The sequence below is a fragment of the Hippopotamus amphibius genome, chromosome 8, assembly GCF_030028045.1.
Source record: "Hippopotamus amphibius kiboko isolate mHipAmp2 chromosome 8, mHipAmp2.hap2, whole genome shotgun sequence".
Classification (NCBI taxonomy): domain Eukaryota; kingdom Metazoa; phylum Chordata; class Mammalia; order Artiodactyla; family Hippopotamidae; genus Hippopotamus; species Hippopotamus amphibius.
In genome coordinates, this window is record NC_080193.1 from 144,247,268 (window position 1) to 144,269,853 (window position 22,586).

General features: G+C 52.6%; 1 protein-coding gene across 5 annotated transcripts in view; it reads left to right on the forward strand.

Moving 5' to 3' along the window:
- Positions 1 to 2,452: 2,452 nt before the first annotated feature.
- The window catches only part of TRAF3IP1 (TRAF3 interacting protein 1), a 62,605-nt gene continuing 42,471 nt past the window's right edge, over positions 2,453 to 22,586 (forward strand). For 2 of the 5 annotated variants that reach the window (XM_057745853.1, XM_057745854.1), the window contains exons 1-8: positions 2,453 to 2,679; positions 5,845 to 5,913; positions 6,320 to 6,481; positions 8,294 to 8,437; positions 8,543 to 8,956; positions 11,298 to 11,369; positions 12,437 to 12,512; positions 21,453 to 21,554. In XM_057745853.1, the coding sequence (XP_057601836.1) occupies positions 2,557 to 2,679; positions 5,845 to 5,913; positions 6,320 to 6,481; positions 8,294 to 8,437; positions 8,543 to 8,956; positions 11,298 to 11,369; positions 12,437 to 12,512; positions 21,453 to 21,554 (1,162 nt within the window). In that variant the 5' untranslated portion in view covers positions 2,453 to 2,556. Of the gene's footprint in view, positions 2,680 to 5,844; positions 5,914 to 6,319; positions 6,482 to 8,293; positions 8,438 to 8,542; positions 8,957 to 11,297; positions 11,370 to 12,436; positions 12,513 to 14,945; positions 15,048 to 16,626; positions 16,723 to 21,452; positions 21,555 to 22,586 lie in introns of all 5 variants that reach the window. The other 3 variants (XM_057745855.1, XM_057745856.1, XM_057745857.1) reach the window with 2 other exon arrangements.

The window sequence follows — 22,586 nt, forward strand, 5'->3', positions numbered from 1 at the left end:
TCCGGCCAAGGGGTGGACCTGGAAGCTGGGAAGCAGGGTTAATCACTGAGATTACTTCCCCAGGAGGGAGTTTCACTGAGAGGGCGATTCTCGGGGGGCTTTCTTCCCCATGGGCCATGGAATAGTTCCACACAGTGAGTGTTATCAACTCCTTCCCTCATGGACTGTCAACCCCTAGGCTTCTCTCAACCTCTCAGTAAAGTCTCTTACAGCCAGCTCCCCTGCATGGTGAAGTGTGGAAAGAAGTGAGGTTGACACTGCTGGAAGGAGATGAGCCCTGGCTGTTCATCTTGCATCTGACTAGGTAACCAAGGCACACATGGTCCCAGGAGCAGTGAACAGCTGTGGATGCTGTGGAATGCCGAGACCAGCTCGGCGACTCGAGGTGAGCGACGGGTGCCGCAAGCTTGAAGAAGACACAGACACAGACTGAAGAGAAAAGTGGGACCGGGGGGGCTCAAGACCTCTCGGATCAAGAGCCCTGCTGACGCATCCCAGGTTGCTTTTATTGAGTTCGTGGGCTAACATTCTCAGGTTACACTCATAAACAATCAAAGGCCTCACATGACTGAGGCAATGATCTTTGTTTGCTTCCTGGGTCTGAGTTGAGCAGGTGTGGAGTTGAGCTGGGGGTGGAGAGCAAAACAGCCCTGGGGGCAGGAGACCTCTCTCAAAAGGATTAAGGGTCTGTGCCCCACCCGTGTTGGCCCCTCTGCGACTGTGCCTGTCTTAGGTTGTTCCTCCCTTGAGGAATCTTACCCGTCTCTGGCTAACCAGCCATCCCTCAGGACCAAACAGGGTGATATTAGTCTCCACGCCCCGCACCCTCAGCTCCTCCACTGCTCAAGCAGGACATTCTGAATCCCATCGCTCGGCCCACATACTTCAACATTTTCAATGTTTCAAAAAGGTTCCAGAATGTCTTCCCACAGTGGAAGTTGCTTACTAGAAGGTACGTAGTTCTGCATGAAATCTCCAGCATCCAGACAGTACTCAGCAGCCATGCAATAAATGCCTGAATGATACTTGATGGGCTATCTTCACCAAATATGTATGAATGTCCGATAAGTACACGAAAAGTGCTCAAAATCAGTAAGCACCAGATACATGCAAATTAAAACCATAATAAGATACCATTACACACCTACTAGAATCACTAGAATAAAAAAGATGGACATATCAGGTGTTGTCAGGGATATGAACCAACTGGAAATCCCATACATGGCTGGTGGGAATGAAAACCGGGGCACCACTTTAAAAACAGTATGGTAGTGTCTTGTAAGGTTAAGCATGTTCCTACCATATAATCCAACAATCCTATTCCTAGATATTTATCCAAGAGAAATGAAAACATGTTCATACAAACCCTTGTATGTGAATGGTCTTAGTAGCGGTACCCATAAATAATAAAAAACTAAAAGGAACTCAAATGTCCATCAACTGGTGAACAGATAACCAAATTGTACTACAGAATACGACTCAGCTGCAAAAAGGAATGACATGTGGATGAATCTCAAAACATTATAAGAGAAAGAATTAAGCACAAAAGACTGTGTACTGTATGATTCCATTCATAATGGAATGGTTATAATGACAGGTCTGGTTGCCTGGGGCTGGGGTAGGGAAGGAGATGAACTGCAAATGAGCAGGAGAAAATGTTTTAGGGTGCAAGAGCTGTCTTGCACCTTGATTGTGGTGGTGGTAGCATAATTTTATATAACTACCAACATGCATCGGGCTGTACACTTAAAATGGGTGCATTTTATTGGATGTCAAATAACCAGATACAAATTTTAAGTTAAAAAACTCCACATCTAGATACTTCATGGGCAAAGAACACATAGAGAACGGAGCGCACCGAAAATGTTAAAAATGAATGTAAACAAAAGTTATACAGGTATCCACTAGAAGAACCAAAAACAGACCACAAAGCTTCAAAACTGCCGGAAGGGTCCGCTGTGAGCCTGTGCCCGGAGGATGGAAGGCAGATGGGACCGAACCACAGACGCCGGGTGGAACCACAAGGGCGTGGCTCCGCCCCGGTTACACAGCCCTGGCGCCTCGTCTGGGTCGCATCTCTCTGGGAGGCAGGGAGGCTGGCGCACGCTGTCCCTGCTCTGCAGGCACAGAAACAGTCTCAGAGAAGAGGGGTTTCTCGCCCAAGACGCCCTAGGAGGTAACATACAGGAGAGGGTGTGTGTCTTTCGAGACAACTCAGTCCAGTCCCCCTGCAACCTGTGACACAGGCCACGCGAGCCCTGGAAGCCGCGCGGCTGTCACGCGGTCTGGTCTCCCCCACGCGGGCCGAGCACCTCCGCCCCCGAGGGCCGCGGAGCCGGGCAGGGGCGGGGCCCGCGGCGCGTCCGTTGCTAAGGCCGCGCCGCCCTGGCGACCGGGGGCCGGGCCCCGCGCACGCGCCCTGGCGCGCTCCGGTGCACTGTGGGATGGGAACCCGAGCGGCGCGTCCAGGCCCGAGCGGGCGGCGGCGGCGGGGCCGGCGGCGGCCGGGGAGCGGGGCGTAGGCTCGGCGGCAGGCGGGGCGCGGGCGGCGCCGCCATGAACGCGGCGGTGGTGAAGCGGACGCAGGAGGCTCTGGGGAAGGTGATTCGGAGGCCGCCGCTGACGGAGAAGCTGCTGAACAAGCCCCCGTTCCGGTACCTGCACGACATCATCACGGAGGTGAGCGCCGGGCCGGGTCGGGGGTCGGGGTGCGGGCCGGGGTCCCGGTGAGCGGGCCGGGTGCGGGCCGGGGGTCGGGGCCCATGTGGAGGCCGGGGGTCAGGGCCCATGTGGGGGTCGGGGTGCGGGCCGGGGGTCAGGGCCCATGTGGGGGCCGGGGTGCGGGCCGGGGGTCAGGGCCCATGTGGGGGCCGGGGGTCACTGTCGGGTGAGGGTTGGTGGTCTGGACCAGGGCTGGCGTCAGGGTCGGACCTCGAGTCGCTGAGCGCGGCCCCTTCCCAAGGAGCCCGGCCTTGGCCGGCCGAATGACCCTTGGGCGGGACTCCGCGGGGCCTCTGCTCTCACCCCCGTGCTACCCTTCTCCCCATCCCCGGGGGCCGCCTCTTCCGGGGAGACTCCCGGCCCCTGCGGTAGCAGCCTTGTTTCTTCCCATCCTGCCCGTGCATCTCCTAGAGTGCACCTTCCCCTCAGCCTGGCAGAGCTGTTTCAGTGATTTTTCTTTGGCCGCAGGGTCTAGCATGCTTGCAAATGCCAGGGGGACGAAGCTATTCTGTTTTGTAACCCCGGGTCCCCAGGTTTCCCTCCACCTGCTCCGTGCAGTACCTATAGGTGAATTTATTGAAGGGGGTCGGAGGGGTACCCGAAAGGAAGAAACTACAAAAGAGCAGGTTAGCGTTTGCTGATAAACGGCAGAGCCGGTGTTGAGCTTGGTTGCCTGTAGCTCTTCCCCGCTGGCTGGTGGATTCCTGAGTGGCGGTGACCGTGGCTTGTTTGTTGGCATAACCCAGGTGCGCTGCACAGAAGGTGCACAACAAACCTTCGTGGTCGAGTGGCATCCGTCTAGGCTGCTGTAGCTCGGGGTGGCGGCGCCCATTTGCAAGTGCATCGAGTGCGGTGTTGACGTGGGAACTCAGGCACGCTCGTTGGGCATTAGGAGTCAGGTTGATCTTGCAGGTCTCCAGGGGCTCCTGCTCTTGCCCCGTGTTGGTCCTTAAACTTCACTTCTCACTCTTCCAATAGATTGGGTGTCTTACTCTGCCACAAACTTCGCTTTACTCGTTTTTGCCATCTTGGCTTATAATGTGTGCCTCTTTACGTTAAAAACCCTAATTGTGCTTACAGCTCTCTCGAATCCCACCCACACCCCCAGGGCAGTCTTGACTGGGCTCTCCCCCTCCTCCTACGCTGGTGCAGCACTTAGACCTGCCCGGGACAGGGTCTGGGGAAGGGACGTGGCTGTGTGGAGGGCCTGGTGGGAGCCAGGCCTGGAGCTGCGTCACCCCCGCCCTGTGAGGTAGGCAGGTAGCATCCTCGAACCCTGGAGGGGTCAAGTCACTTAGCCGGGAGGTGCGTGGCCGACTACAGCGGTTCCCACCCCAGCCTCACACTTTCACTTTCCGTGTCGCTCCCGTCCCCTCACTGAAATGGAGAGCCCGGAAGGAGGCTGGGGGGCACACCTCGTCCTGGGGGTCTTGGTGTGGCCCTGGGCTCGTGGCGGCTGCTGCCCCCACCTCCTGGAGGGTCGGAAGGAGGAGCGGGGTCCAGGCAGGAATGGACTTGGTTGGCCAGGGAGCCAGGCCGTGGGGAAGGAGTTCCGTGTCTCCGATCGGGATGCGCTGTTCTGCTTTTCCTCCTCAGGTTTTTCCTAACCTAAGGTCAAAACTTCTCTACCTGTGTAAAGATAAATACACTAATTGTCACTTACGTGCTGAAGTTGTTAGAACGATTGACGTATGGAAAGCATTTCCACGTAATACGTGCAGATCCTCATACGAAAATTCTTTACTGCCCCTGAGTATTGTATTCAAATCACCATGTTAGTATTTTAGCTACTGCTACACCAACTCGACCTCTTTTGTAAACTGAATCATTGATCTTGTGAAATTCATGTCTCTTGTTGCTTAAAATGATTGCTCACAATTTTAACTGTCAGCACACTGGAAAAATCTCAAAAGGAGCAAAATGCAAAAGTTCCAGGAATATTAGATGCAGGATTCTCTTAATATTCCATCTGGCTTGTCAGGAAAAGAAAAAATAGCACAGCTGCTAGGTAGATTGAGGAATGAAAGGTAGCTTAATTAATAGCCAGCTGTAGCTTGGTCTCAGAGAAGAAGCCCGGTATTAGTGTGGGACTTTCCTTCTCTTTTTTTTTTAGCTTGTTTTATGGTAATAGATACTCTTTATGTCTGACCCAGGACACACGCATATAGGCATGTTCATCCTTACTACATACAGTGCAGTCTGATATTTTCTTATCTGTTTTTTTTTTTTTTTTAAAATGCTTATTGCTACCCATTACATTGACTTTAGAGCGACCTGCTACGTCTTGAAGACCTCTGATCTGGGAGAACCCAGGGCCCTGGTGTGTCTGGGGGTGGGGAGGAACAGAAAACATCACCGCCCCCAAAGCCTGACTGAGGGGTAGCTGGGAGGCCCATGTTGACTGGGGCCAGGGAGGAGGGGAGAACAAAGGTGGCACGGCACAGAGCACCCCTCTGTCCCAGGAAGTGAGTGACACAGTGGTGAGGAGAAACCCAGGCTGGAAATCCCTTTTTGTTCCAAAATCCATGCTCTCTGCTGCCCTGAGCGACCCTCGCAAGGGGCCGTTTGCTGCTTTTGGACCTCTCGGGGCCTCCTCGTGGTCCTGAGGCTGAGTCCATATCCTGATGGCTTCGAAGGCCGTCTGGGTCAGGCCCCTGCTGATTCCCTGGCCTCAGGCTCCTCCTCTCAGACTTCTTCTGGCACCTTGAACAGGACCTGGTTGGCCTTGGACCTTGCGGGGCTGTTCCTTTTGCCTGGTGCGTGCTTCCTCAATGCCTGTCAGCTTCTGGTCTCCGTGTAGTTAGGATTTGCTCTGGGAAGTGTTCCCCAACACCCCAGGCCCTCCTGCAGTTGGATTAGGGGTGAGCCTGCCCTGCTCCGTGCCCTGTGGGTCCGTCATGGCTACCTGTCCTCGCAGCCAGGCTGAGTTCTGTGAGGCCCAGGCTGGCTCCTGCCTGGGACCAGGCCTCACACGTGGCAGATGCTTGGTGCGCGTGCATCAGTGGGTGAATGACACCTGGGTGTGGACAGATCCTGGGGGCCCTTAGCGAGGGGCGGTGGGCGAGACTGAGGCACAGGCTGTTGGGGGTGGTGCTGACCGTGGCCTTGCTTTATCTTTTGAAGGTGATCAGGATGACTGGTTTCATGAAGGGCCTCTACACGGACGCCGAGATGAAGTCCGATAATGTTAAGGTGGGTTTGAGGCCCTGTCCCTGCCGGCCTTCCTGAGCGGGGTGTGATGAGCGGCGTGGTGGCGGCTCCTGTGGTGGGAACACGAGGCTGGCCGCCCCGGAGTCGCCGTGAGCCCTTCCTTGCTTCACGGTCTTTGCAGCAGCTGCGTAGCACACTCCTGTACCCTTGAGAGGTGGCGTTCGTGTTCCCAAGGTTCATGCTAGCCCGCCAGCTGAAACTAGAAGCTGTACTGAAAACTTTTTTTTTTTTTGGTGGTGGTTGTTATAAAGAGTCAGGATTTCTAAATTCGACACATCTAAGAATAGCTTTTTATCTAAACGGGAACTGTGCCTGTTGAACGTACTGAAGATAATGCAAACCCTTTTTGAAGTATTTTAATATTTGTGTTTTAAATGAAATCTTTTAGGATAAAGACGCAAAAATTAGCTTCCTTCAGAAGGCCATAGACGTGGTGGTCATGGTCTCCGGAGAGCCGCTGTTGGCAAAGCCGGCTCGGATTGTGGCCGGGCACGAGCCCGAAAGGACCAACGAGCTGCTGCAGAGAATCGGAAAGTGCTGTCTCAACAAGGTAGCGCCGCCCGGAGCCGGAAGCTGCCAGCTCGGAGGGGTGACCAGACGGGAGGGCAGGCCACCCAGCGGAGCGGGAGGTGTCTAAGGAGGGGGTTTTAACCCTGTGCTTGCGGTCCCGTCCCACCTCTCCTGGGGCCGCGGACCTGCAGAAGGGGTCCAAAGCTGTCCGGTGAAACAGATGAGGGAGCGCTGTGCACAGTCTGCGAGCTGTCAGTATCAAATAGGGACTCCACGGGCTCTGCGCTCGGGGGCACGTGGCTGGAGGCCGCGGCCCGGCCTCCGAGCCCTGCATTCCTGCTCCATCTGGGCCTGCTTTCAGGGGAGGTGACTGTTTCCAGTCAGCGCCCGGGTGGCCGGAGGAGCGGCTTTTCTTCATTTGGGGGCTTGTGGGCTGGACCTGTTCTCTGCCTGCCTTTCCAGCCTCTGGGGTCTGCTTCCCTCCCTCTTTCCCTCCTCTTCTCCATCCCTCCCTCTCCCCTGCTGGGTGTTTGCAGAGCCGTGCTGCCTTCAAAGAAATCCCGTTTCACTTGTGCAGGGACCGCATTTCCTGAGATCCTTACCACGGGCTAGAATCTTGGCTTCTCTGGCCTCACAGCCCAGCCGGGGCCGTCGGAGGAGGTCGCTGCTTAGCGACGGGGGCAGGTCATCCCCAGGGCCTGCCTTCTTTGTGGGATCTGGGTAGCCCCCAGGGGAGCGGCGTCGGACCTTTATCAAGGGCGTGGCTAATACAGCCCTTCATGGACCTGATGAGCTGTGGGCTGGGGGCTGACCTTCCATGTCACCAGGATGGGAAGGGCGGGTTTCAGCTCACACAGCAGCAGTGGGAGGTGGGGAGTGGGGTCAGACTGGCTCCTGGGGCCTCAGGAGAGCCTTGTCCTGGTGGGTCCAAGGCGTGGAGACGCAGAAGCTGATTTTCCAGGGCGCTGGCCTCTGTCCCCAGCCCCAGATGCTTCGCGTCGCTCGTCCTTCCGGAAGGTAAATCTGACTAGTCTTCCTGCTGAATCCTCTGTCCCCAGCAGCGTGCACTGCTCAGCAAGCCCCTCTTCTCCGGTCCTTTCCTCGCCTGCCTGCTGCCCGCGCCCTGAGGGCTCCTGCGCCCCCTCACTCCCTCACCTGTGCTGCTGGTTTCTCTGGGCGGGGCTGCTTCCCCGGCTGCCGCGTGGGACTGGCTGCTTTTCCTGGAGCCCCCCCGTGTTCCCACAGCACACCAACTTTGGTGGTTGTATTTGGCCGTCTTGCTAGTACAGTGCGTCCTCAGCCCCTGGTCTACCCTGGCGTGTAACAGTCACTCAGTGCAGGGCTCGGTGCAGGCTTGCGGAAAGCGGAGTGTGGGGGGTGAGTGGGATTCCTGACCGGAGGTGTTCAGAGACTGGGGGGCGGTCAGGGACGCTGCAGAAGGGACGTTGGCATTTGATGGGCTCCAGTTAGATCATTCCTCAGGCCCTTTCAGTGCTGGGCCTCTGGCCCCGGAGAAGAGTAGGGATTTGTAGAGTCGCGTGGGTCGGATCAGCTTTGGTGTCCTTGAACAGCACACACGTCCGTGCTGGGCAGCTTGGGTAGAAGGGACCCAGGGTTCATTTAGCTTGAGTGGACTCTGCTGTTAACGCTGGAGTGCTGGAGGGGACGGGTATAGGAGATGCTGGACGTTGTCTGTGATAACATTCGTTTCCTTTTAATGTTTTTTCCTTTGAATTTCTTTAGGAGACAGAGAATCCTTTTAATGAGTAATCTTTGAATGTTGACATTCATATTTATTAAATGTACTAATTTCATTGCAACCTTGCATTTTATTTCCTCCTGTTGGGACAAGCTCTCCAGCGACGATGCGGTGAAGAGAGTGTTAGCCAGACAGAAGGTGGAAGCAAAAGGAAGGCCCTCGCTGACGTCGAAACCTCAGGAATTGGATGATAAGAACGCAAGGGAGGAAGAGTCCAGGGTTCATAAAGATAAAGAGGTGAATGCAAGTGATGTGCATCTGAAAAATAACGAGGCTGTCTGTGGTTGGGGTAGACGTTTATAAGTGATACTGTTATCCGCCTTTTATTTATTTTTTTTCTAGGATAAAAGAAACTCTGAGATAAACGAGAGAAGTACAAGCAGAGATCGAAAACAGAAAGAGGAATTAAAGGAAGAAAGCAAACCAAGAGAGAAGGAAAGGGACAAGGAAAAGGCCAAGGAGAACGACCGAGACAGACACCGAGACCCCGAGAGAGACAAGTTCCGCGAAGGGGAGAGAGAGCGGGCCAAGAGCAGGGCCCGGCCCGAGAGAGACAGGGACAGGGACAGGGACAGGGACGCTGAGCGGGAGCGGAAGACTGAGGGCGGAAAGGAGAAGGAGCGGTGGAAAGACCGGGAGAGAGATCGCGAGCGGGACAAGGGCCGGGAGCGGGAGCGGCGGAGGGTGCGGGATGGGGAGCACTCCCGGGACCCCGACAGGGAAAAGAGCCACGAGCGTGAGAAGCCAGAGAAGAAGGTGAGTCCCATTTGAGAACCTCCGCCTTTGACTTGGGAAGGGCTCGTGGTGTTCTCCAAAATGGCCTTGGTCTTCGTTGTAGTGTGATCAGGAACCTGGATTTCTTATCACCGATTTAAAATGATGACAGTCTTGAGTTTCTGGCAGAACCTTAGAGTAACCTGGTTTTTGCTTGTCCTGCCCGCTGTGGGCGTTTTTCTGGAGGCTGGGGAGCCGCGAGTTCCTTGGCTTTGAGAGCAGTGTTTCCAGGCAGCCTCGGTGTGGGGGGGTCCCCGGGCTGTGGGCCTGGCTGCGTTTATTAAGGATTAGGGCTACTTTCTAAGTCTCCAAGGCATTAGCAGGTAAATGCAATGAGACTTCAGTTACTGAATTCTTGCTTAATTAAATTTTCAGGTAAATTGAGGATTTTCCAGAAAATTCTTTTGGCTTCAGGCAGTGTTTTCTAGATGTGCAGCTTATTTTGGACTCGCTGTAGATAGGGTCAGTCTCCTGGCAGGGATGGCATTGCAGACGCTGGTTCTCGTGAGGACATCACATAACTGTAAAGTGTCCTGGGAAGGTCCCGGAGATCCTGTGGTCTCCAGCTGCTGGAAAGGAGGAAGCTCAGGTCTGGAAACGTTCAGGGTCTGCCCGAGTGAGGCGGCCAGGCCTGAGCCTTTCTCCTTGCTGCCGAGACGGCCACTGTGGCCTTGCATCCCTGGTGTGGCACTGGGAGGTACGTGGGCCCTGTGGGACAGACCCTGCGCCAGGCCTGGAAACTGGTCTTTTCAGTGCTGGAGTCACGTAACCCACCATGGTTTATGTGTCATAAAAACCTGGGTTCTCATAGAGGTTATAGAAATCGCAGAATAGAAATAACAAAGACTTTCCGCATCTTCTGCCTCTCTTCAGAGGCCTCAGGAAAGCCTTCTTCAGTGAGCTGGCTTTCCTGTGGCACTTGCATTTTCTAGGGCGTTTTACTGTGCACGGGGCAGCCTCTGCCTGGGCACCTTCTCAGCCCTCCCGGCCTTCAGACCCCATGTCCCACCCGTGACGTTCACTGCGGTTGCTGGTGGTGATGGGTTTTTTAAGTAGACAATTCCAGAGAGAACTTTTATAGGTGGATGTATAGACGTATTAGAGCCATGAGCGACTGACGGTTTTGTTTAGAAGTGTTGAGACCAGAGTGAAGGGACTGTGTTCCTGCTCCCAGCTGGTCCTGTTGGCCAAAGGCAGGTGTGCACAGACCTGTCATGGTGATTTTGCTGGCTTGGCTCTTCTGTGTCTGTCTGGGACGCCTTTGTGGAGTAGGGCTCTGGGGGCCTGGCTGTTCTCTCCCCTGGGAGCGGGGGCCCCCCACAGAGCCCAGCCCTGAGGCTTCCGTGAGGGCAGCTCCGGGAGGAGGAGACTCAGCTCCAACCAGGCCCTGCCGATTCATCTGCAGCCTCTGGTCTAATCCCATGACTCAGAAGAGGTGATGGTGAGACGTTCTCAGCCTCTGAAACAGCAGGTGTGAAGGCACTTGAGAAGTCACGGGTGTTTCCCTGCGTGGCAGTGGAGGATGAGTCTGAGGTCAGAGTGGCCACATGTGGGTGCTGCCCTCCTCCTGTGTCCTCCGGGAGCTGCGCACTGCAGGCTGGGGGACCGTGGGCACAGAGCCCGGCCTGTGCACAAGAGACCACTTTGGATGTCGTCTGCTACCTTCATAACGAAGTTATGAGGACATTTAAGGGCTGACGTATTGAATAGGCATCCATTGCTTTTCACGGAGAAAAGTCTCAGTGATTGTGTCTCTTCTACTCCTTAGATCTAGGTATGTCTTTCTGAGAGTTGATTTACGTGTGAGATTTTTTTAAGGTGTTGATTTAATGTGCTTACAGTTTTCACATCATTTTTGTTTTGAGAGTTTTTTCTTGATACGGAGTCTGAAGCCTTTGCTCACAAAGACCTTCTCCATCGGGAGGTGAGGGTGGCTCCCTCTCAGAAGATAGGAGTAGGGCGGTGATTCCCCGGGTGGCGGGAGTTTCTGTTCACTCCTTCCCCCATTTCCAGATCCCCCGTGTCCCTGGAACATTTCCGAGACGTTGGGCCTGGCGTGGGGACCGTGTGGGCCCAGGAGACACTGCTCCCTGCAGTTTCCTGCGAGGCCCTGCCTCTGACGCCCTTGGCCTCCTGGTTGGCCCGCGTGGGCAGAGATCTTGGACGGCCCTTTGGGAAGCCAGGCCGCACAGCGACGGCAGGGGGTTGGGGTGGGGTGTGACATGGTGCTCCCATGGTCAGTGTTAGAAAACATCTCCGTGCCTTTTTAGATGTTACAGAGTTGAATAATTCTAGAGCTTGAAAAAAAATTTTTTTTTCCTAGTCATCAAGCTCAGCAGAGATGTCTAAAAAGCTGTCAGATGGATCTTTTAAAGGCTCCAAAGCTGAAACAGAGGTAAAGTTTAAAAAATAATTTTAAGGGACATAAACCTGTAGCTGTGCTGGAATCGTAAGTGCTGGACTGTGGTCCTCCCCTCATCCACAGAGGCACGGGGGAGCTCGCGGCAGAGGCTCGCCCACAATAGCTCCGTATTTACTTTGCTGTAGAAGTAATGATTTAAATGGTTTCCTGCCTGTCAGTAGACGGGGTGTGTTTATCCTCTGGTTTTCTGCTGTGGACTCCTAGGTCTCCTTATACCTTTATTTGACAAGTATGCCGTATGGTGTACAGAGCGGCAGGGGAGTCGTTCGGGAGGGGGTGGAGGTGGCACTTCGGATGAGTCTGGAAGAGGATTAAGTCACCAGGCAGACAGGGACAGGAGGGCTGGCTGGAGGGACCGGTCCAAGCTCCACCTCGCCTGGTGGGACCCTGCAGTGCATTTCCTGTGGGTGGGTGATGGTCCAAGGCCGGGCCATCCTGGGGAGGTTAGACTCACCCCAACTTCATCATCCAATCTGCATTTCAGAAAGCATATCCTGGCGGCTGTAGGGAAGATGGACAGGTGTAGAGTGGAGGCTGGGAGGCTAATTAGGAGGCCGCCATGGCAGGTTGAGAGGGGGTCGGGCCGGGGAGCTGCACCCGTGGTGGGAGGGACGGGATGTGCTGTTATCTCTGATTCGTGCTCTGTTTACACACATCGTGTACGTTTTCACTCTGAGTCGTTCACAAGAGGATTGACGTAATTAAGTGTATGGTGGGCGATGGAAGTTGAGTCCTCATAATCTCATCTGCTGAGACAGCGATTCTCAAGCTGTTGTCAGTGGATGGCTGACCTTTTCAGGGCTGCACACAAAAGTGGAATTCTGCGTTTAGAGTGAAAGAGGTGTCAACTTCCTTCTGATTCACACTCTCAGGTCGTGAGTGCTTAGCTGCACTGATCTGGGGTCAGCTCCCCTTTGAGAGCATCCAGATGTTGTGTTTCCTGTTTGTTTTCATCGAGCTTGAATAATAAATCTGCTCATGGTATTGCTGTGTGGTGCATCAGCTAATTTTGTTTTTTTTTTCATTCTCTTTTCTTTAAGACTGAGATTTCCACTAGAGCATCCAGGTCAGTGACAACAAAGACGTCAAAACGGCGGTCCAAAAATTCTGTGGAAGGTACTGCAGGATGTATCATATAATGTAGCTGAAAACATTAGATGCTTTGCTTTAATCACAACATCTAGTAGGTAGAAGCTTCTGTGGCTAGAGAGCAGATTTGCCTGTGGGAGGAATGAGCAAAGACTACGTGAAAATGATGAGGGTGTGTGGCTTTCACAGCCATGCGCGTGTGTGTGCGCTTGCTCACGTGTGTGAGCTCAGGACACCAGGGCAGAGTACACCTCTTTGCTGGAGATCTGTGTTCCGATCTGAAAGATGTGATCGAATGTTAATTTTCCAGAGATACTTGTCAGTCATCTGTGTCTCACTGGCTCTTCCGAGTGGGTAGGCTGGTTTAGTCCTGCCGCAGGATGGGCATCGAGAGCATCCCGCCCTTAGACAGCGGGTGTGGGTGCGTTTAAACACAGCCGAGACCATCGTGGGGAGTCCTGCTGAACGCTGAGGCTGAAGCCAGCGGGCCTGGCCTGGGTTTGCCCCAGGACGCGCCTCTTCGTGACAGCCCACTGAGTAGGGAAGGAATGTCAGCCCAGTGCCGGGAAGCACGGCTGGAGGCCGGCAGTGGTGGAGGCTTTGAATGGAAGCCTGAAGTTACTTTGAATGAGCCCTAGTAGTTCCTGAAAAGTCTTCCTTTTCCTGATTGTAAAAGTTAAAGAAATGTGGCAAGAATGTAGCAGTGGGAATTTTTCACTGAGAAGTTAAACTTAGATGGTAAGTTCCACTCTTTGACATTGATAAATGCTTTAATGAACTTTTTTGGGTCGGAAGCTCTCTCCCTTTTGGGCGATCTCTGTGGGACAGGTTCCCAGGGTGTAATTACTGGCACGGGGGTCATTACGGGCATTTTAAAGTTTTAGCTGCAGTGGACGCTGTCTGTACCCTCTGCCCCACACCTTCTGCAGGCATTTGTTTGAAAGGCTTGCTGATTTTGATAGATGGAAAGCACTTGGAGTCTGCGTGTTCTGAATTTGCGTGAGCTCCAGGTACATTAAGGAAATAAGTGTTTGTTTCTTATATTTTTTTCGGCTTTTTTTTCTAATTATGTTTGCTTTCTGACTTGCCTAGGTGTTTAATTTTTATGCACTGGAAGCTGCCAGTCTTTTTTTTTTTTTGTAGTTTGTCCGGAGATTTGAGAGATGAAGATTTGTGTTTTGTCATACGTTTTTGTATTTAATCTTTTTGGTTCTCTCTTATTGTAATTCATGGTATAAAATGAGGCTCTGAATTTATTTTTTCATAATTACTCACCAGGTGTTCAGGGTCACTTACTGACTAATTGTACCCTCCCCTCCTGCTCTGTGATCTCCCCACAGGCCTTCTGGAGTCTGGTGTCTGGTGTTTTTGTTTTTACTCTGCTGTTTTCTGTTTCACTACTAGTTCCCTATCATTTTTCTTTTCAAAAAAATTTTTTAAGCCATTTTATTTGCTTATTCTTCCAGGTACATTTTACAATCACTTCAGGAGTCAAAGAATCCCACCTCCCACAAAACAAACAAACCTTACCAGGATGTAACTGAGTGAAATTTAGGCTTTTGTTATTCTGAGAAGATTGGATACTGCTACTTTCAAGTTAGATGGGGTCTCCTCTCCCGACATGTGTGCAGGTGCTTGGGTGTGTCCATCAGTCAGGGATTGCTTGCTTGCTGTTTTGCTTTCAGTTTTCTTTGGAAATGGCATCTTTCTTGCCGTCATTAATTTTTAGCGATCATTGTTGGAATATAGGAGCTTTATTGATTTTTGTAGCTGTATCTTAAATCTAGCCTGTATTGAGTCTTAACCCGTAGCTGTTCTGTTGTTTTTTTTTTTTATTTTCTAAGCTGTCATATCATCTGCTTTTCTTTTCTAATAACTCAGGGTGTTTGCATCTGAGTTAACCAGTGAGCTTGTACTGTAGGGTTCCTTTTATACGGTCTTTCAGAGATTTGGTTATCAGAGATTTGCTAGCTTTACTACATTAAGCTTTACTGAGCTGTCAGCACATCGGTGAACTCTTTTCTTCCCTGCCTGCTAGCTGGGCACTGACCTCACCCTGGGTCCTCACGCAGCAAAGCTGGCACTGTAGCCTGTCATACTGCCTCGCTTCAGTGGGTAGCATTTGGGCAAGGGTCCAGCACCCAGGAGGTGTGCGAGGCACAAGGTCCTCTGTGTTCCCACTGAGGAGCGAGGAGAGAAGCCTCTCATTTACTACAGAGGGAGGGTTTCACATTTGTTAGACATACTTAGAATCTTAAAGCCATTCTAGAATCCTTAGAAGATCCAAAAAACATCCTGCATAAGAATATGATAGTTTCTGCTTATTCTTAACTAGTAAGAGTGTAGCAGAGCAAATCATTTTGATCAGTGAGCACATTGTAATGTCATTCATTTGTTCAATAATATGCAGCATTACAAATTACGTCTAACACATATTTTCATTGTGCACTTTCATGTCAGGAAGAAGGGACTCTAGAACCAGTGAAAATAGTCTCTCCCCTGAAAAAGAACGTAACTCTTCCTACAGTAAAGCTAAGAAGGAACATACCGTGAAACAGCTCGGTAAGACTGAGTGAGCCCAGGGAGGCTGTGAGTGAGTGTTTGCCAGTCGAAACCTTTAGCTGCCTGACCCCTTGCTCCTGTTTGATCACTGAACAGACGGAGCCCTGTGGGAGCAGCAGAGATGCGCCCTGCTTGACGTGGCCCGGGCGCTGGAGCGCTGCCCTCAGCCGAGTGGGGCAGGGGCAGGGGCCTGCGGACCCCATCGTCAGAGCCACAGGGCTGCCCCCGCCGTGCACGGGTTCCCTTCCGTGACGCAGTCACTGGCTGAAATCGCCCATGGGAGGCTTCCTTTCTTAATTCTGCAAATAGCTCAGGAGTTCCTGCCCTCGTGGAGAGGATGATTTATAGGGAGAAGACAGATAATAAAGAGAACTCAGGGTGTATACATTTGTGTTAGTTAGCCATGAACCTTTTGAAGGGACATGAAGCCAAGAGAAGTGTGGTGGCGGGGGAGGGGGGGGTGTAGGCAGGGAGGGCTGCTGAGGAGGGGGTGTCTGGACAGAGTTGGCTAGGGTCATGGAGCACATGACCTGTGGGTGTCCAGGAATGGCCAGAGGCCCTGACTGGGGACAGGCTTGGCTGTGGGAGTAGCTGGAAGCCTGGCAGTGAGACTGGAGCCGAGAGAGGGGACGTGCCAGGAGGAGGGGCTTGTGAGCGGGCAGCCCGGGGTCGTGGGGCCGCGTCTGCGGGGCGTGTTAGAGTACGTGTGAACGGAAGCCCTGGGGGATGGCCAGCAGGACTGAGGCAGGCTTTGACTTAGCTTTGAGAAGCGCCCCATTAAAATTGCAGGGGCAGGAATGGAGGCCGGAGGGCAGTTAGGTGACTGCTGTGGCATCCAGGTGAGAGGCGGTGACAGCTGGGACCCAAGAGTCCCTGCCGAGAAGACGGGGGGTTGGTGGCAGGCGAAGGGCAGGCTACGTTCGTGGAGGGGGTGACGCGTGTGCTGACGGATTGGACGGCACCTGTTGGAGAGGAGAGGCGAGGAATCACAGATAGGACTGGTTGGGGGAGGGGTCTGACACCTCCTTGGTGTCATTTATTGACGTGAGGAGGCTCTGAGAGGAGCTGGTTGGCGGATCGGGTGGCAGCACCAGGAGTTCTGTTCTGGAGGCATTAACGTCAAGATGCCTGTGAAAGAGCCAGGCAGAGGTGTTGGGCTAGCAGGCAGGTGTGCGGCTGGGGCCCCAGGAGAGAGCTGGAGAAGCTGACAGTAAGGTGGGAACACCGGGAGCTTAGCCTGTGGGCCTTCGTGCAGTAATTAGTCTCGGGGAGCGTGGAGCCCAGGATTCGAGAGTCGGAGAGGCGGCGGCGGCTCTGGCAGAGGAGATAGAGGCCAGCAAGTTGGAGGGGAGTTTGGAGAGCGGGCGTCCTGAAAGCCCAGGGAGGGACGTTCCGGAAGAGGGAGGGGTCTTATCCAGTGCTTCTGAGCGGGGGTCCCGCGGAGGCCGAGACTTGACCATCGAGTTGACGGGACAGTGAGTTGGTGACCTTGGCATAAACCCCTGTAAATCCCAACCAGAGCAGCCAAACGTGAAAACTTTTGCAATATTTTAATCTGTTGTTAACTGTTTTATGTCAGGAAGAAAGGAGGATAATATTTCAGCTAGAATTTTAGACCCCATGGTGTCTGGATTAAATAATGAACTAGATCAGGAATCTGCAACTTCAGAAATAGGTAAGAAAAATATATTCTTTAGATTAAATTCCTCACCACTTTGGTATGAATACTTACATCTCAGCGTGGTTATCATTATTTTTTATTTTTCTAACCACTTTAATGTTCATCAGATTTTTTTCCCCACAATGTACCAAAGAACAGAAATGACTTCACAGTCTGTTTGCTTTAATTTGCTAAGTTTTATGATAAAGAAGATTAACTCAACAAGTTAACCTTTACATGCCTTGTTATGTATAACATTTTACATCTAAGTGAAAATGCTTTCTTTATCTTGCTACTGCAATTTTACAGAATGATGTGGATAGTGAGAGAAATTATCTTTCAATTCTCCAGCCTGCTCTGCTGTGTCCTATTAAGAAAATGCCCCACAATAAATACTTTGAAGTGCTTGCTTGGAGCACCCGGAGCAGGTGTCCCCGTGGCACACCTCTCACATTGGAGGCTGGCAGTGTGACGAGTGTGCACATCCTCTCCCTGCTGATACCGTGCAATTAGATTTGGAATGGCAGTGGGATAATCGGAGGTTGTAACTGTATGTAGTCGTCTGTGATGTTTAACTAAATTCTTCAGAAATATGGCAATTCTTGAGTGACATTGAAGGAGAAAAATAGTGTAAATCTTGACTCCAGGGAAAGGAAAAAGTTTTTTTAGGCTGAACTTACCCCGGATATATCTGGTAGTGAAAAATTCTGTAGCTAGAACAACAATAAGCCCATCTTTCTGTACTTGCGTTCTCCCTTTACTGATTTTCGCTTTGCTAAGGGGGGTGTGTTTGCAAGCCTCCTGTCCCATCACTGGTTCAGCCGTGATGATCCGTGGTTATGCTGTTCCAAGTAGGTCAGCTCTGTGTGGTGTATCTGGGTCTGGAGCAGTGTGGGAGGACTGAGTGACCTACATTGGGGCAGAATGATTTCTTACGAATGAAAACTCTTTTCTCAATGGCCACGCACAGTGCAGTTCAGCCACATCTTGTATTTCATTTCCATGGGAGCTTTTCTAAGCCACAGGCGGGTGCTGTGGGAGGGCGGCCCCGGCAGGAGAGGGGGTGGGCAGGGGCGAAGCTTGAGTGAGGGGCTGCCCTGCGCAGGCAGCCTCGCATCCTAACCCAGACCCGCGTGCCTGCTGGGCTGGAGTGAGCTGCGAGGAGGTGCCTTCCGAGCCGGTGTCTCCTCGTGGGTACGCGGCTGTGAGGAGACCTGCCTTGAGGGTTGATGAGGTGATGCTCCTGAAGTGGCCGGCGTGTCACAGGCGTGCCGTTCCCGCTTGCGTTAGTACCAGTCACTTCCTGAAGCTTACTACGGGCCCAAGTCAGGGTGAGTTAGCGCTGTCCTGAGATGGTGTGATGGATTTAAAATAAATTGAGATAGCTCTTAAGACATACATTGGGCTGTGTGGATCTTTACAGATCTTTACCTGCATGTGCGAAAATAAGAAAAGCTCCGTGTTTAAGAAGCGCAGAGCACTGCGGCAGGCGGCGCTCAGAAGGAAGCCTGGTGCCACCTGGTGGCCGCGAGCAGAGTCCTGTGCGCCCCCTGCCCCGGGTGGTCCTGGTGAGCCTCGCTCCCCGCGGACCCTTCCTGCCTTGAGCCGGGTCCCTGCACACACCCGGGTCCCTGTCATCACAGGTGTTGCCTGCACTGGCCGTCATTTCACGTCCAAGTTCAGGGTTTGCTGGAGTTGTTAGGCTTCCTTAAGGTCCCAGGTTGATTGTGGTTTCCAGATGCAGGGCCGCTGGGCCTGTCCTCACAGTCCCCTCCCCTCCTGGCCGGCGCGCCAAACCAGCGCTGCGCTGTGCCGTGTCGTGCTGACCGCTCCGGGCGCCCTGGGAGGATGCGTGGGCTTGGTGGTTCTTGTTTGCCTTTTCAGGGGGGTTGAAGAATTCAGCAAGGAATGTATTCATTTCTTTCTCGAAACAGGAACGTCTTCTGCCCTGCTCACGTCGTCGCGCAGGCTGTCTGAGGAGACTGCGCCTGCCTCAGCTGCTGGACCGTCTGAGGTTCCCTGCAGCCTTCACCATCCATGTCTTTACTTTGCTTGGGTTCCCTCATTTCATTTGTTTTATTGTTTAGATGTTTTCAGTATGAAAAATACAGAAAGTAGAAAGAAGAGAATGTTTCACACCCATGTACCTCTCACCTAGATTCAGTGTCCTAACAGTATTTGCCTCCTCTGTAGTGACGTGGTTTTATGAAATATTTCAAAGTGTTTAAAAAATATTTTAAAACTTTATCTCTAAATAGTTCTATCTAAATACTTCAGCGTGCACCTCAAAAGCAACAACAAAAGCAACACAAAACAAAAACATACTTACATAGCCGCAATATTGTTGTACCCAACAGACTTGTCCTCCAAGAGCATCTAAAACCCAGGCTGCCTTCTTATTGTCTAAACAGTGTTATTTTTTTAAAAACCAGGATCCAGTTAAGATTAACACACTGTATGTCTTTTATTCTTCTTCTTGTCTCTTTAACCTCTTTGAATCTGGAATAACCCCTCTCCCCCCACGCTTTTGTTCCAGAACATTGACTTTCTGGAGAGGTGAGGTGGCTTGTCCTGTACGGAGTTCCCTCCTCGGTATTTGTCTGATTGCTTCCTGGGGGTGTCATTTCACGTGTGGCCCCCCCTCAGCCCCCCCCCCCCCCCGTATTTCTATTAGATCTAAAGGCCTGATCAGATCTGGGTTGAGGAGCGCTTTGCCTCACCCCTGTGTAGGTGATGCTGTGCCCTTTACCTTATGTCCTGTCAGGAGGCACTTAGTGTCTCTGCCTCCCATGGTATGATGCTAAGGCTGGTCACTGGGCCAGGCAGATCCCGCATTTTAAACCCTGGTTATTTGCATTTACACTTAGATGAAGTCAGCAACATTGTGCAGCGAAAGTTTGCACAGAGCCCTGGCAGGATGGCAGGCCCCTCCTGTGGTGCTGTGGGCCCTGCGGCAGGTTGCTGAGGTTCAGAGAGAGTGACTTGTGTAGACGCTGTGACCCGCCCGTGTCCCCAGCTTTGTGCTTGTGATCTCATTGGGGTGAGAACCCCCCTCAAGGCGAGGTGCTCTGCCCACATCCTTGCCTTCAGGGCTCAGTAATCACCCATAATTCAGGCAACAGATGGTGCTAATGCACTGATTTTTTTTTTTTTTTTTGCCAGTTCATAGTAATTTCAATTTCTTATGGGTGCGTTATTTTTTAAAAAATATTTATTTATTTTATTTATTTAGGCTGTGACAGGTCTTAGATGTGGCACATGGGATCTCTTTTTTTTTTTAGTTGCGGCATGTGGACTCTTAGTTGTGGCATGCACACTCTTAGTTGTGGCATATATCTGGGATCTAGTTCCCCGACCACGGATTGAACCCGGGCCCCCTGCATTGGCAGCACAGAATCTTACCCACTGGACCACCAGGGAGTCCCATGGGTGCATTGTTTTCTTTTTAAAGCTGTTGCTTGGCAAGCTGGTTAGCCTGCCCTCTCTGATTAAGAATTGATTGTAGTCTTATTAGTAAATGATAGTCTGTTTTTATGTTCTTTCTATTTGTGCGAATTTGGGGTTTAGTAAGCCTTAATACCAGTAGCAATGTTAAAACAACCATCATACGCCTCTCAAAAAAGTAAAGAAAGAAAGAACTTTCAGGAGATAAAATTGTGCAGAGTGTTGTTGGTCTCCTCGAGCTATGGACAGAAATAATGCATTTTTAATTTACTTACTGTGCTGGTGGGTTTTGCACAGTATCGAAAATATTTGATACTTTCAAATAATATATGATAACTTAAAGTTATTGGGGTGTTTTCTTCTAAAATTGATAACCTACGACTGCCCAGTTTATGCTCATTTTTAGATTTTTTTTAAATAATAGTATTTCATGTTGGTTCTATGAGATATCATAAATAATTAACTGTGTACTTGAATCAGACTAAATCAGCATCATTTTTACAGATCGAGAAAAAATTTCCTCAGAAAATTTTATGTTGTCTATTTTACGTAGTTCTGTTACATAAAATAAAGCAGTTCTTTGATAGTTAATGACAGTTTAATTCTGACATAAACTGTTTCTTTGAGTACTTTTGAGAAGTTATAAGATTTTGTTCCGGGAAAGGGAACATTTTCCTAATTTTATTTTTGTTTCCTGATCCATTTTAGAGAGTGGGGGGGGCCCCTTTTGTAACGGGTCAGGTTTTCTCCCTGGGTCCTGCCACAGTTCAAAATCTCTTCCTTTTTTTTAATAGGAAAAATGTTTTATTCCTCAGGTATTTGATATTTTTTCTATTTTTACAAACATTTGCACGTCAGTCAGTAATGAGTAGGCGAGCGTTTGGGAGCTTTCCACATGTCTAGGGCTGCTCGGTAGGCCAGAAATGTTTTTTCTTTTTCTCCTGCTTCCCTGAAGGTGCAGCCTGTTTACAGCTTGTGACTCCCAGGCCTGGCTGTCGTGGGGAGACCAGGGGAGACTGGTAGTGTCGGGCGGTCCTGGAAATGGGGGGCCAGGTGCTCCGGCTGTGGGGGCCCCAGGCCTCTGCCTGGGCTGAGGGGGCGGGGCCTGCTCACGCCAGGTGCCCCTTTCCCTGCTCTGACCGCACAGCCAGGCCCGGGAGGGGTGTTGTAGGTGCATGTTCTAGAAGGCTGCCCCGGGCATCCTGGGGAGCTTGCGGTGGGACGCGTAGGTGGGTAAGGTGCGCCGGTGACCAGCGGGCACTGCTCCGTCTCAGTAACCCGTTTCCACGGTCTCACGTCAGGAACCAGAGACGCGAATACTAACTTGGCTGGTGTTTCCGACGATCCCTCACCCAGCTTGCGGCGAGGCACCGCTGCGCCGGAACCCACAGTGAAGCAGCAAGGTAAGGGGCCTCGCCAACCCCTGCTGTCCCGTGAGGGAGACCCCGACCCCAGACCCCAGACGTGGCGCTGCTGGTGTGGACGCCGCGCGTCCCACGGCCGCGGCCCCAGGTTCCCTCGTGTTTCACCTCCAGAGAGTCCCGTCCCTCCTTCTCCACACATCGGGACCCAAGCTGGCAAGTGACTCACTTTGCCTCTTACGTAAACTGCAGAGAAGGTTCTGGTCGCTGCCCAATGGCCGCAGACTCCCCTGAGCCCCCCCACCCCGCCGTGTCCCTTGTGAGGTGAGGGGCAGGCCCAGAGGAGTGAGGACGCTGGGAACCAGCCTCCGTGGCCGCGGGGGTCCCGGCGGCAGAGCCGCGCAGCGCGCCGCTCCTGTCTGCGACGTGCTCTGAGTGGCTGGCGTCCTGCCTCTGTGGGGTTCTGCTCTTGACATACTCTTTCTCAGCGCTGAGAAAAGTCGTGGTAAAGTCCACGCTCAGCGTTTGCTCTTTAAGGCCCTGGAGCTCCTGCAGGCGTGGAGGGCGTGTGGCTCCGGGCACACGTGTCGGGGGTGTCCCAGCGCGGCCTGGGGCGGGCTGTGGGGGCTGGGGCAGCAGGGGCGCGGCCAGCTGAGGCCGGCGTTTGTCCGTCTGTTCCCGTAGAAAACGTTGGTTGAAGGCCTCCTGGGTGCGAGGCCTGGGGCAGGGAGTGCGTGAGTGAGCAGGGGCCAGTGCGCTGTGGGAGGTGTGGGGGGGAGTTTGCACCCAGGTCAGGGGGAGCCTTTGGGCAGGGGCAGGGGTGAGCGTTGGGGCCAGTGGCCACATTAGGGAGCGTAGCAGCTGGAAGCGGATGACATTTTTAGGATGAGTGGTTCGGTCCCATTCAGATCGTGTGGATGTGGGAGGCCCAGTGCGTGGTCCAGAGGCGAGGCCAGCCTGGGCCGTGTGCGCTGGGGAGGGGGGCGGCCCACACCCGGCTCAGGGGAGCAGCGTTTACCGGAGGTGGGAGCCTGGCCGCGGGGGGTGCGCTCACCTGGGACGAGGGATGAGGGG